This window comes from Prunus dulcis, chromosome 4, assembly GCF_902201215.1.
Source record: "Prunus dulcis chromosome 4, ALMONDv2, whole genome shotgun sequence".
In the NCBI taxonomy this organism is placed as follows: domain Eukaryota; kingdom Viridiplantae; phylum Streptophyta; class Magnoliopsida; order Rosales; family Rosaceae; genus Prunus; species Prunus dulcis.
The window spans coordinates 2,571,699-2,586,229 of record NC_047653.1 but is presented as its reverse complement, the minus strand read 5'-3'; the positions used below and the strand labels follow the sequence as shown (position 1 = coordinate 2,586,229).

The window sequence follows — 14,531 nt, the reverse complement described above, 5'->3', positions numbered from 1 at the left end:
AGACATAAGGAGGGGGGTGGTAAATCGGATATGAGACCCTTCCTAAATACAAATGCAGGCCGCAGGAACCCAATAAGAATTTGTATGGGGCGGTCCTGACCTGAAGACTCGCTTTTCGCCGCCTCTCTGCTCTGGTCTAACCGTCTTAGATGTTTCACTAAAATCTCAGAGAGAGTGAGGGAGACGAAGTACGTATAAAGACACCATGATAAAAGCCCAGAAATAACAAAACGAGAGAGAGAAAAGAGAGAGAGGGAGAGGCAGATGGCGGATAGTTCCGGTTACAAGGAGTACGTGGCAGGCTTGCTCGCCGGCGTCGCCACTGTTGCCATTGGCCATCCCTTTGACACCATCAAGGTAAATTCATATTAATTTCAAGTTGTTGAACTTTCAGTGGTTTAAAGATTGTGAAGTTTATTTTCATGGGTATGTTTTAAAAACCTCTTTTTTTAAGTGTAATTGATAGGACTTGGAAGTAGAATGTATGAACTAACGCCAAAGTTTAGTTTTTGGCATCTGGGTAGTTTAAATTTTGGCTGAACAACATTGGATCAGTTTGATTTTACAAAGTTAGTAATGTTACAGAAAGCAAGCTTAATTTTCCTTACTTAGATATGCATTAGCTTAACGTTTTGTCACTTTTCCCACTACCAGGCTGTAATCTTTCAATCACTTCCTGTATCGTTGTCACATTATAGTTGATGATTTCAGGATGCTGTTTGCCTTTGAGATATTTCTATGAACTGAGAATGGGCGGACCATTTTTCTTGTGTGTAAAATTGTGCTTTTCTCCGAATGTGAATTTCTTATGTATGTAATACTTGTTTAATTAGGTGAAGATGCAAAAACACAACACTGTAGCACATGGGATTACGTACAGGAATAGTTTTCATTGTACTGCGAGGATACTAAAGACTGAAGGGGTATGATCCTGCACTTTCTCTAGCTAGATATCTCTTGCATTACAATCTAGCACCTTTTTTCTTTTGAAAAAGGAACTATGTTATAGAAATTGAATTTTCTCATCATCTTTTCCAGGAAACCTGACTGATATTGGGTCCTTGGCAGATTAAAGGACTTTACAGAGGTGCAACATCATCTTTTGTGGGGATGGCTTTCGAGAGTTCACTTCTTTTTGGCATGTATTCGCAAATGAAACAGTCACTGCAGGTTTGAATGAAAATGAAATGTAAACTTTGCTGCTTTTATTTGGCAATGATCTATATAATCGCTTCTGTTAGATGCATATTTCTGTAGAGAAATTGTTTATCTGTTATATGGTTGTCATGTAACATTCTTCTTAACCATAATGACACTTCTAGGGAAGCGCACAAGGTGCAGGGCCACAGCTCCAAGTCATAATTCCATCTGCAGCTTATAGTGGAGCAATCATCAGTTTTATATTATGCCCGTCGGAGCTGGTGAAGGTAAGAGGAGCTCAAGGGGTTTTAGATTGTGCAGTTTTTTCTCATGGTATGCTTATTACACTGAGCTTTTCCAGTGTAGGATGCAAGTTCAAGGCACAGACTCTTTGGTCCCAATGTCCAGAAGATACGACAGTTCTCTTGATTGTGCACTTAAAACTGTAAAAAATGATGGGGTGAGAAAATACTGTTCTTTCATGACTGAAAAAAGGAAGAAAATACCGTGCCTTCTGGCAAACATATAATTTGTGATGATCTTTTTAGCTGATGGAAAGATTTTCAGGTTAGAGGAATTTTTCGAGGAGGTTTTACAACATTGTTAAGAGAATCTATTGGAAATGCAGTCTTCTTTAGCATTTATGAGCATGTCCGCTATCACATGCATTTACATCTGAAATCTGCTTCACCTGACCACAGAAACTTGATTGACGTGGGAGTTGGGATTGCTAGTGGTGGCCTTGGTGGTATAGCGGTATGCATCTCCACTATTTGGCCTTCTCTAATATGCATGTTCACATTACTATTACACTAGACACTAGACTTCTAAATTGTGATTTTCTTCTTAACGTTCTTCCAGTTTTGGTCTGCTGTTCTACCCTTGGATGTGGCAAAAACCATAATTCAGACTGCTCCAGATAATAGTTCTTCAAGAAACCCATTTCAAGTCTTGAGCTCGGTAAGAACGCCTTTCCCTCTCTCTCTTCTGCCCTCCCCAAATCCAGTATTTAAAAGAGACTGAATGGGCCGTTTTTATTCTCTCTCTCTCTCTCTCTCTCTCTCTCTGTAGATTTACAGAAGGGCTGGATTGAAAGGATGCTATGTTGGCTTGGGTCCTACTATCGTTCGGGCTTTTCCTGCTAATGCAACGGCAATTGTCGCCTGGGAGGTAGCCGTAAAGCTATTAGGCATCAAACGTGACTAAGGATACCAAATGCTTCTAACCTATTTGTCAACTCCTCTTAAATCCAGCCAAATAAAATTGTTCACTTGGGCAAACTCTAGGGATGATACGATATTTTTCCACAAGAAAATATTAGAGATTAGAGAGTGTTTTGTTAGAGCCTTTTTTTGTTTTGCTCTTATGTTTAGTTTAGTTGCGCTTGGTCATAAGCGCCATATGAAGAGTGCCCAATTTTACTGATGGTGGAAAATTACTGCCGGATTTCAAATTATTTGTACTTTCTTTCAACTAACAATAGATGAAATAGAAGAGGGTCTGAACTTGGCTCGCTAGGTATGGTTTTTTGTATTAATTTTTCATTTAAATGAAAGAAGAAAGACAGAGGGTCTGAACTTGGCTCACTTGATATGGTAAATTTGATCAGCTTTAAAAAATTTCTCCACACAGTGAAGTAAAATGTTTGTTCCAAGTCCATGTCTACTTAGCCTCCGACAAAACATTGTATTACGGGTAAGGAGCCCCTAAAATGACAAGAACATTCTATTTCACTCTTAACATTCAGGAAAACAGGTGGTGTTACTAAATTCACATGTTATAAAATGGATGGATGAACACGAGCGGTGGTTTATCATTTAAAGTCATTTCGCTATACGAACTTATATCCAAACCCAGCGCAATCCACACAATTTTTGTTGTTGTTGGAGTGATGAACTGATTCATGATAAACATATTTGAGTACGTACATGGAGAGAGAGAGAGAGAGAGAGAGAGAGAGAGAGAGAGAGAGAGCATTTCACGAAAAGTAAACTAATGCATGAACAAGAATCACAGCCACATATGAAACACGAGGATGGAAGTTGTACTAGCTAGCTTAGCTATATATGCATAATTGTTGGATTTCAGATGCAAATTTTCAAGTACATAAAATTAAGAAAGAGAATTCAATGGTGGATAATCAAGGTTGAGGATTGACAGAAGAGAGAGAGCACGCTAGGCTAGAGGTAGAAAAGAGGCATTTTATATGAGAAAGATATATAGCAATCCTCGCTTTTTAATAACCATGCCTGCAGTTTAATAATCTTATTTGATCTGGGGTTTTGTTCACTCTCCATGATATTCAGAGGAGGTTTTCCGACGCCGCTCATTGTGTCCAGCTAAACGCCTCCGACAACTCCTTTTATTATCATCAAACTCTGATAGGCTATGGAACCTGTAAACGCACCATTAATTCAGTGGATTTATGAGTCACAATATATGGTAATTAAACCACTTCTTTTTCTTCTTCTTCTTCTTCTTTCTCTCTTTTTCTTTTTTGGGGTAAATGGTTTTCTCTCCTTCATCTTGTTTTTCTCTTTTTCTTTAGCTATTTTCTGTGCACTGCATATGTACTAAACTACATGATTCTGTATATAAGTAATTATGCAGTTAGATGGGCCCTTTATATGATATGATCTATATAATGATGAAGTATAAGAATGGTACAAAAAAGATAACCTACATTGATAGAAACTAAGGCAAGAAATCAAAACACAAAAAACAAAAGAAAGTAAGGCAGAAAGGGAGAGAGAAAAGAAAAAGGCTTAGAGCTAGTGAGACATGACATGAAATTGTAAGTATGGGGTTCATGGTGTGCCCCCTTCTCAACGCCATTCAACAAGTTTTCATACTAATTGCGTGATTTATTATAGCTCACATCAACTATATATCCTTTTGGAAAAACCCAACTATCACACCTTTTGTTTTGAAAAGACTTTAGGTTAAGATATAGAAGGACGTACGAAAAATGAATTATCAAGATGAGGGAAAAAATTACCAAACATTTTACCCATAAAAAAAGAGATTAATCTATTTTGCTTGATGAGTCATGCACCAATTAATGCAATAACAAAAACAAGATGAAACTTGCAAAAATGGTTTGATGGGGTTTCTAAATGTTCAATTAAAATGCAATTTCACTTAAGCACTAGATATCTTTTGTTCTATGAGCATGAAGCAACAAGTTAGCTCCACAAGAAAAGATATGTGGTAAGAAATTAATGAGCGTGAAGTTTAGGGTTTGTTAATTGACTGACCTGCTACATTGCTGGCAGAAGCGCTGTTGAACTCCACCCACACGCACCGCCGGAGCCTTGGCATGAACACCGCAGACCTTATGGCGGCGATAGTATTGCTTTGCATCACTCAAGTCAGCATTGCAATCATCCGCTTGACAAGATGGCCTTGCCATAGACCCTCCTGCACCAGATCCTCTCTTGTTAGGAGTAGAAGTTGCACTATTCACCGTCAACACTCTTTTCCTCCTGTCATCCTCACCGTACACTAGTGATGATCTGTTAGTATCTTCATCATCCTCCTCTTCCTCCTGCTCTTCTTCTTCATCCTCCTCCTCCTCTTCCTCTTCCTCCATCTTGTAGTTCAAGCTCCTCTTCCCATGAGCTCTGTTTGATTCCATTTTGGAGAAAATTAGGAGAGAAGGCAAGAAATAATGAGAGAGAGAGAGAGATGGAAGAGTCAAAGAAGAAGAAGACTAAGACTAAAACATTGATATAGGAAAGGGTTTTGGAAAAGAAAGAGATTTATGTGTGAGGACCACAAGTTCCAAATGTTCTCTTGTCACCACAAGGATAACAGTGAATGGTAGCTAGAAGCCTACAAAAGCCAAAGCTAAGCTCATTTCCTCCAACAAAACCACATCATCATGTACATGATGTGTACAGCTACAACAACACAACAACAGGCACCAACTCTTTTACTATAACTTTAATTCACATAGACATATTCACATGGTGGCTATTGCACTATCTAATTCGTTTTTAGGATAGGTTTTCTGTCTAATCCAATCATGGAGCAAAGGGAATTAACTTGTCCAATATTGGTTGAACAACCCAATATTGTTGTACAAATGGGATTTGATTTACAGGGAGATTCAATAAGTATTTAAGTTAATGATTTTTTACATATTTCTAATCTCAGTTGTCGGATTGCATTCATTAGATGTGTTGATAGATTTAATATGTAACATATATACATGCAATCCAACAATCGGGATTAGAAATATGTAACCAATATCCTTAACCTAAAATACTTATTGGAGAATTTTCCTTGATTTACATATTTGTCATTTTGCTAGAAACCTGAAACCGGATAAGCCAGTCAGTCAGTGAATCATATAAATATATGGAGTTAGGTTTAAGTATATAGATTATATATATATATATATATTTCCAAGGCAAGAAAGAAATGCAGTTGAGGCTTTGTCCTTATAATAGTTGACAGTCCTTTTCTTGAGAGCGCGACTATTCCTTCATCCACAATGTATTATTGGAAAGTGAAAGGTGAAAAGAAAACCCTACCTATATGGTCCAATGATGTAAGGGGAGAGCCCTATCATGCTTTGACACATATGGTACTATTATCTATTATTTCATGTCCTTGAATCTCATATTTGTTGGCCCTTCTTTCCTTTCCTTTGTTTTTACACTAACATTATGGTGTTAGCCAACTGGTTTGCAGCAAACAAAGTGGCCAATTTCTGTTACCAATTTATGTCAATTGTTGCTAGCAAGCAGCTTGGACCACACTTTCATACGTTGCAATTTATAAATATTGGTCCCCATTTGTACAACCCAAGACAAGAGCTACCTCTAGCATGTTTTTTTCTGCAACATGGAAAGCATGCATGGTTTAATTACCAATTAATGAACTATTATCCCCAGTTTTAATTACTAATTAGTATCAAAGTTCAATGTATATATAAACAGAGTTTGGAATTTGAAAACTCTAAAGTGGGATGTGAAATAAAAGTCAGTGAAGTTATCGAGTGGGGAAAAAGTTGTTGCCATAAGGTAGACGTAAATAATTTAGTAGAATCTAGTGGAGGAGCCTTTTGAAGAAAGGACAGCATGCATCATGGTTCCACGCATCTCATCAGGAGGCCACAACTTTCTATCTGGGGAAAAAAAAAATTATATGTTCTGAGGTGGGACATGTGGAAATATTCTATACCAAAATTACTTCTATTTAAGACGGTAAATTGGATCTATACAATAGATTGGAGTTCGAATTCAACTCTCATTTGGCTCGTTTGGTCTACAAATAAGCCGAGCTGAGTTCGAGCTTGAAAAAATCATTTGAGCAAAACTTAAGAACTTTGGCATTCAATCTGGCTCGGCTCATCCCGGAATTTGATTTTGGTTTTGGTCTCATTCATGTATATATTAGCACTCCTGCACTAGAAGAAACTTGAAGCCCTAATATTGACCAACTAATCCACTAGATACATGACCAAAGCCTTTCAACAATACTAGCAAAAATCATTTTCACGTATATATTATTTTGCATGTATTTGTGTGTGTGCGCCATGAAATCTCTGTGATAATTTATATGCCTTGAATTTTTCCAATTCTGAACTCCTTATGCCTTGCCTAACATGAACGGAACAAAAGAATATAAGAGTTTTACATTGTAATCTGTAATCTAATATCTGAAAAACTAAAAATTAGATTGATAATCATGACTAGTTGATTTCAGTATCCATTCATTCTCTCTCCTATATATTCTCACCCTACCGACTCACGACTTCCCTCAATCTAAATAAATAAACATGCGAGAAGTTTTTAAGCATTGTTCCAAGTTTTGGGTCTGTGCATCTAGCTTTTAGCTAGGCTGGGTTTTATTTAAGTTGGACCGTGGCTGCCGCGTTCTTTGGAGACCAGGGCCTTCACTTATTTCAGGCCCATAGTCATTTGTAATGGCTCGATGGGCTAATTGTTTTGTTTTATGTGTTGGGCCATGCTCACTCTTCTTACCAAAATACGTTTTTTGGTCGTTATTTAAGGAGAAGAGAAGAAGCAATAAACGAACTGGACCCTTACCTTTAGGGTCTTATAGGAGAGAGAGATTTTCATGTAACGGTGATAGATTTTTTTGTTATTTTCAGTCAATAACGACGTGCGGGATGACTTTTTTACGTGTCATTGCATTATTGACTGAAAATAGCAAAACAGTGTAATTTCCGTTATAATGAAGTTTTTCTGCTCGTAGGGACACACCAATTGATTGCTTCTACTTAGGGATTGGGGGGGGGGGGAGGGAGACCACCAGTATGGACTACAATGGTAGAGTCATAACAACTAATTGGCTTGATTTTTGGCTTTTCTTAGAGTGATTGGAGTTTTAAGTAAACATAATATTATTACACCTCACCATATGCGACTAAATTAAGGTCCAAAACTTTGCATATCATGAAGATTGAAGATTGAAGAGAGGGTTAATCAGTAGATCGACTAAATCTAGGTCTAGGTTTGGCCCCTCTCTCTAATCATAATTACTTTCAAAGCCATGCAGCACAGCACATATCCACTAATTACATTACACCACATATTAATTAAATATCACCAATGCCCATCAATTGAGGAAAAAAATTTGAGGGATGGGTGGGGTGAAACACTTTGAAGTACTTATCAAAATCATGTCACTAATTATTTCCCCATTTTAGAACAAAGTCAATCCACAATAATAATGAAATTGAAGTATAGGCTAAATAGCCGAACAAACACATGCGTAATCATATATCGGGCCAAACCCAATATGGGTTTATTAATTCCCAAAACCAGCACTAAAAGTAGGTTGAATTGTAGTCACTAAAAGTTAGTGAGGTATAGCTTAGTTGGTTGAGATATTCTACCTCCATTCATGTGGACAGAGGTTCAAAACTCCAAACACCCAATGAATTCAGATCAATTCAACTTGTTGTTGCGTTTGGTCACTGGGGAAGTTGTATCATATTCAGCACTTTAATTGCTTTGTACTTGTTTTTGTTTATCTTATTAATAAAATACTATCGCTCTACGTTTATCAATATATATATATATATATGTAAATTCCCTGTCCCAGTCGCTTGTATTAAAAATAAAAAATATTCATAGGCGCTAAAAATAAATGTTTTGTGGTTCAAGTTCCTTAACAAGCACTATTGATAATGGACATAAGAGTTTAAGCAACAACGTAATCAAATCAATGTAAGATTACCAAACCATATTATAATTATGAAGGAATGATAATTTATGTGCATGCTCGAATAAAAATATATAGGATGAGAAACATGACCTGTTGACAGCTTGTTATAGAATGAGTGATTCACCCTTCTCACTACCATTATATATGCTAGCTCTTAATTAGTATTTTTTTTCATCCCAACAATTATACTATAAATTATCATTGTCTCAACTAATTTATATTTTCAGAAAGTGGAAGCAACCTCCATCAACATCGCTTTCTCCCCCTAATCCCATGTCCATTTACATGGATTTGAGGCTACCAACGTGCAACATGTGGAATTTTAGTATCTCTCTTTATATAATAAATTAGTGTCAACGAGATTTAGTCCAGTGAAAAAGGACTTTAATTTGCATATTAGAGGTCTCATATTCGAACCCCGACGACAATAGCATCATAATTGTGTGTATTTGTGTGAAATTCTCCCTCTCCTTTAATTTAGACTATCGTTTATACTAAAAAAAATAAAATAAAAAAATAAATGTTTTAAGTGTGAGAATGTGAAGGTAAAGAGTCCCACTATTGGAAAGTTAAGAAACCTAGCAAGGGCTTATAAGGAGTTGGGTTACTCCCCACATTGCCAATTGGTTTTGGGGTGGAACCTCAACTTCCTTCATGGTATCAGAGTGGGTTAGCCCACGTGTGAAAGCCCAACGGCCACACGTGCTCCACGTCACCCAATATGTGTTGTCCACGTGTTAGGCTTGAAAATTCGCCACACGTACGGGGGCGTGTGAGAATGTGAAGGTAAAAAGTCCCACATTGGAAAGTTAAGAAACCTAGCAAGGGCTTATAAGGAGTTGGGTTACTCCCCTCATTGCCAATTGGTTTTAAAATGGAACCTCAACTTCTTTCAGGGCACACCCAGTTAGACAGTTGTCCTTATTAATCCCCAACATTCTCAAGGCCCCACAGGACGGGCGGCATGAAACTTCCATACTCAATTAAGTCCTTCCTCAGCTGTATTAAATTATAACATAAGCTTGGTATTAGATTCTCTAATGATATGGTTCAATTAACCAGAATTTTATGCTACGGCAGCCGCTTGCTTGTGGGGTTATGGCCCATTTAGAACCGCATAACATTATTGACATACCAAAATTCCAAATCAACAGGATGGGTAAAATCAAGCTGAATGAATGAGTGAGATGCTTAACGTCTTAATGGGAATAATTATATCCCATAATCACCAACTTTATGAGTACAAATATAGAACCACATGCTGCTGCATGAGCATTATTTATTTCATTTGGGCACCGATCTTTTTTATTTTTTTATTTTTTATCCCTAATTTAATTACTGGAATATTGGAATTGCGATTGTGATTCGGTCAGCCAAAGAATATGCCGACTTTGTTATAACTTTGCCTGCCTCTTCGTTTCCTCACATTTTCATTACAGCAGGTACATGCATGCATGATGGATAAGTCACCAAATGGAATACGTCGTTCTAGAAAGCCTCCATTCGCATTCTTCCTCCTGCCAGTGCCACACATCATAAGATTCCATGTATGGTATAGAGAGAAATTTTTATATGTTCGGGTTACAACAAGTGCTCATGTATATAAATGGCTTGACCAAAGGGAAAAGAAAATGGAAGGGGAGTGAGATGTTTGTCTGGACATGGTCATGGACTCATGGTGCATGGCAAATTGGCAAGGGTGATGGGTACAGTTGGATTGGCTTGGATCAGAGATGGTCCCCGTAATCCCCAATCTCTTTTCTCTTCTACTGCTTTCTCTCCTCACTACATTATTAGAAATTTATGAAAATTGAAATTAGAGGAGGGAGGGAGGGAGGCTTTCCTTTTCTTGACTTTTTAACGTGCGCGTTGGGTTTCTTTCATGTTTTTCCAAATTGGAATCTCTTGTGTTGTCCGATGGTGGTGGTGGTGGTGGTGGTCACTGCCTCATCACTGCTCAGTGACAATGCCTGTGTAGGCCCCACCCTCACCCTCCACGTCTCTCCCCCTACTTTGACTACTCAAATCAAACCCACTCTCCTCTTTCCTTCCAGTCCTATATATACATACATATATATATATATATTTATATATCTATACAATTGACCTATATGAGTGGCCCTCCAATTGTCCATGAGGTCCAGCTACCACCACCACCCTCATCATCATCATCATCATAATTCAAACTATTAACAAACACTACCAAATTAATTAAGATAATGTTCAGTTTTGGATAACCATTGGGTGGGCTGAGTGGGTTCAAATTTGGCTAATTAGTTTAAGTTGCACATTCCCTTTAGAAACCTACATAATATAGGGTGTTAATAAATAAATTAAACTCAAGTTGTAGGATCTATCTAAATCACCCTAACATGCTATACCTATGTATATATTGGTTTCCCAGATTAGTTTAATTCTGCTGCTCAGTAGTCAATAGTCTTACACCTGCTGCTGATAGAATTAATAATATCTGATCTCAATCTAGTAAAGACCAACATGCATGATAGATAGTAATATTTTTTAATTATCAAATTAAAGGTTTAACAGTGTAACAGGCAGAGAGAGGGAAGAATAATGATGGGTTGTAGGGAAGGAGGAGAAGATCCCTCGGGACACTACAAAATCCGTTTGTTCCCCGAACGTCTATGCTTTTGTGTGTTACTTTTTTTATTTTCCATTTCTCTCTTTTTCTCTTTACCAGCTCATGAGCTGCCCACCACATGCTTCTGCTTCTGCTTCTGCCTGCACTATGCTTTGGTTTTCCACACTCTCTCTTTCTTTGTGACACCATTAACGGTTTTTTTTTTTCGTTTTTTTTGGTCTTTGTAATATATTGCCAAACTGGGAAGGAGGGTGGTAGAGAGAGGAACAAGAAGTGCAAGGTACAGCAAGAGCCCTCGAGAATAAAGCGTGGTAGTCTTTCTTTGTTGTGTGCTTTGAGTAGTCTGGGATGTAGACAGCCACATGGTGCCCTCTTGTCTCTTTCTCTTTGGAATTTTCACCCTTCCCTATTTCAAATGAATATTTCCCTCCTTCATACAAACATATATCTTGTACTTTTGTATTGATTATATATGCAAATACCTAATTGCAAAAACATGCGTCTTACAAAATCATTAACATATTTACAAGCTCATTTTCATGTTGTTGAGAAATCATTTTCCACAATATGGTGTCCCGTCAAATTAATAATTACATGATTCAATTTGGATGATTAGATATTGTTGTGGAAATGGGGATATGTAACATGTTGATACATGGGAGCTGAGGGCCAGCCATATGTACTATATATATATATTAATTAGGTGCCACAACCACACAACAATCAACATGGTGGTGGTGACCCCATAATTAAATAAGTAAAGTAAAAGAAAACAAAAAAGAGGAAGTGGGATTTGCTGTGAAGACTGCATCGAATATTGGGCTCTAGGGATTCCCTCTATACTTATCTAATTTACTTGCTGCTACTATCTCTATGCAAAATTAAGGAATGTATGTTATGTTGTTAATCATATAGGAATGTGTAGTCGTAGCTACTCTCTCTCTCTTTCTTGAACCGCCCAAAAGATTCATCTCTAATGCTACATTATCTCCCTGTCCGCTTCTCGGATTTCGAATGCCCTCAATATTCTTCCCCATTAAAATAATCGGTCTTCTCAAAATCGATTTTAGACCTCCACAACCTCATCACGTGAAAATTGGATTCAAAGTAGTTAACTAGTTAATTAATTTCTTCTCTCATGTAATCACACGACTTGGTCTCTCTCTCTCTCTCTCTCTCTCTCTCTCTCTCTCTCATAGTCATAATATTTCAACCCCATCAAGAAAGACTCACGTCGCCACCTGCTCTTTGTCTGCTTACTCTTTGTTTCAACGATTCCTTCTCAAACAGAAACATGTTGAGCAACTGTGATCATGAGAAGATGGTACTCATCTCTTCAACTACTAACGAATGGCCACAGGTTCACCTCTCTCTCACTCTCTCTCTCTCTCTCTCTCTCTCTCTCTCTCTCAATTATTAGACAAAACATGACACAACTTTTGTTGCTTAGCTCTTGGAAGAGAATATTTCTCCTGTGTTGTTCTTTTTACCCTAACACCACCGCCTAAACCCTCTTTCTTTCCTTTTTCCTTTCACAAAAAAATTTCTGTAGATGCAGCAGCAAGATAATATTCAAATCGATGATCACCATCAAAAGGGCTTGAACAATAACATGTCTTCATCAACATCATCACCAGCTACTCGGATAATGGAGAAACCAGGCCAAGAGCAGCTCCAACTACAGCAACAAGCCCTCAAGTGTCCACGCTGCGATTCATCAAACACCAAGTTCTGCTACTATAACAACTACAGCTTGTCTCAGCCAAGGCACTTCTGCAAGGCCTGCAAGCGCTACTGGACCAGAGGGGGGACTCTCAGGAACGTTCCGGTCGGCGGTGGGTGTAGAAAGAACAAGCGTGTGAAGAGGCCTGGCTCATCATCGTCGTCAGCCATGGATGGAGCTTCTTCTTCTTCTTCTTCAGTTCCAAGCAACACTGCTAACAATAATAATAGTAATTCAAACCCTCCTTCACAACCATCCCAGATAGATCAGATCAACCCAATGTTTTATGGGTTGCCTAGTAACCCTTTTATGGACAGTCCAAGTTCCGCTTCTGGGTTTGATCTTCATCAGTTGAATCATCATCATGCTCAGCTGGGGTTAGGGTTTTCATCAGCAGGTACTTTCATGTCTGGTGATAATTATCGAAACAGGTTTAATCCCACATCGAATTCATCACTTCCTTCTTCCAATTATAGCTCCATTTTTAGTACTTCTCCATCTACTACCACCACCACTCCAACTATGGCTTCTGTGCTTGCTTCTAAGTTCCTCAATGGGGGTAGTTTTAAAGATATTCAAGCTAGAGGGCCTAATCATAACCAGTATTTCCAGTCCTTACTACCCTTTGAAGACCTTCATATAGCAGCCGGCAATACCGGTGAGGCTGGTGGTGCCGCGAAAGATGTGAAAGTTGAAGATCAGGCTGGTCAGAACAGGTTGGAGTGGAATAATAATAGCAACAACAATAATGTGAATGGTAATATGAATTGCCAGAATCAGATGACAGAGCAAATGGGGCTCTCGGATCCCAGTCTCTACTGGAGCTCAACGACTCTTGGTGCTAATTGGCATGATCCATCAAATCTTGGGTCCTCAGTCTCTTCTCTGATCTAGCAGATGCCAAATTCATCAACATCATCATTTTTCAATTTCATCATTATCTCAAGTGATTTTGGTTCTTTCTTAGCTTTAGGTTTTCTTAGTTGGTTGGTAATTGGTTTTTGTTACTGGGTGTGGGTTTCAAAAAAGTTGAAGAAAAAGAAACAAAAAAAGAAGTCAAGGGTATAGCTTCATAATATTATTGAAGCGAGGACGGCAGGAGCTGGGATCGGAGTGTTCATGTCAGCAGCAATTAGAGAATTAATCAGCCTCTTGATCAGTTTTATTAATCAAGGTTGAGAGCCCCCCCACCAAAATTGCGCTGAGAGGAACCTCGGATCTTCTTCGTCTCACTGCCTCGAATATCAACTATATATCATCAAGATCATGACTAGAGAGCTTCTTCTAGTGCAGTAAGTTGGTGTGTTTGTTTTGTAGATGTATATATAATATGCATGACACTGTTTCCTAATTCTCGTATGTATTTGTTATTAGCTAGGTTGGGGTGGTGGGTTTACTTGTGTTAATGTCAATGGTGATGATCTATATGATCAGGAAGGAGAGGAAGGAACCAATAATTTATTTTTAATTCCTTACTTTGTTCTTGGGGATGGGATGGGTGTGTTTAGAGGGAGGGGGGAAATGGGGTTAATTGGGTATAATGGTATACAAGAGAAGAGATGGGAGACAATTGTTATTGCAATGTGGGTACGTAATTAATTTATATATATCTATATATATGTCTTTTCTTCAACTTGTTTAGTTTCTGCTATTTTCATTGTAGTTGATGTTACTGGTTTTGAATTTTGGATTATGAGAAAGAATAAATGCTGATATTTTCAAACCAAAACAATTATAGATCTGTCAATAGTGCTGTACTATTGCATGATATGTATGTATATAAATTGTAGCTCACATTTTTATAGGCTAGCATGAGATTAATTAATGTGAACCTCAAGAAAAGTATATTGGATTTCATTCATG

The 14,531-nt window shown here is 37.9% G+C and overlaps 3 protein-coding genes across 4 annotated transcripts; 2 read left to right on the top strand and 1 right to left on the bottom strand.

Annotated features, from left to right (window-relative positions):
- Positions 1 to 30: 30 nt before the first annotated feature.
- On the top strand, positions 31 to 2,661 carry LOC117624382 (mitochondrial arginine transporter BAC1). 2 transcript variants are annotated; one of them, XM_034355586.1, is made up of 8 exons: positions 31 to 357; positions 834 to 923; positions 1,069 to 1,170; positions 1,323 to 1,427; positions 1,502 to 1,600; positions 1,708 to 1,896; positions 2,002 to 2,100; positions 2,212 to 2,661. In XM_034355586.1, the coding sequence occupies exons 1-8, from the start codon at positions 265 to 267 to the stop codon at positions 2,344 to 2,346; spliced, it is 912 nt and encodes a 303-aa protein (XP_034211477.1). In that variant the 5' UTR covers positions 31 to 264; the 3' UTR covers positions 2,347 to 2,661. The 2 variants fall into 2 exon arrangements, 1 of the variants encoding a protein (XP_034211477.1); XR_004585312.1 differs by having other exon boundaries at positions 331 to 357; positions 1,039 to 1,170; positions 1,502 to 1,896.
- A 472-nt stretch (positions 2,662 to 3,133) lies between these two features.
- LOC117624383 (squamosa promoter-binding-like protein 3) lies at positions 3,134 to 4,992 on the bottom strand. The gene is made up of 2 exons (XM_034355587.1): positions 4,398 to 4,992; positions 3,134 to 3,535 (listed from the first exon to the last, which is right to left on the bottom strand). Exons 1-2 carry the CDS (start codon positions 4,775 to 4,777, stop codon positions 3,427 to 3,429), a joined length of 489 nt encoding a protein of 162 aa, XP_034211478.1. The 5' UTR covers positions 4,778 to 4,992; the 3' UTR covers positions 3,134 to 3,426.
- A 7,164-nt stretch (positions 4,993 to 12,156) lies between these two features.
- LOC117626485 (dof zinc finger protein DOF1.4-like) lies at positions 12,157 to 14,301 on the top strand. Its single transcript, XM_034358200.1, has 2 exons — positions 12,157 to 12,305; positions 12,498 to 14,301. The coding sequence occupies exons 1-2, from the start codon at positions 12,240 to 12,242 to the stop codon at positions 13,560 to 13,562; spliced, it is 1,131 nt and encodes a 376-aa protein (XP_034214091.1). The 5' UTR covers positions 12,157 to 12,239; the 3' UTR covers positions 13,563 to 14,301.
- Positions 14,302 to 14,531: the final 230 nt, after the last annotated feature.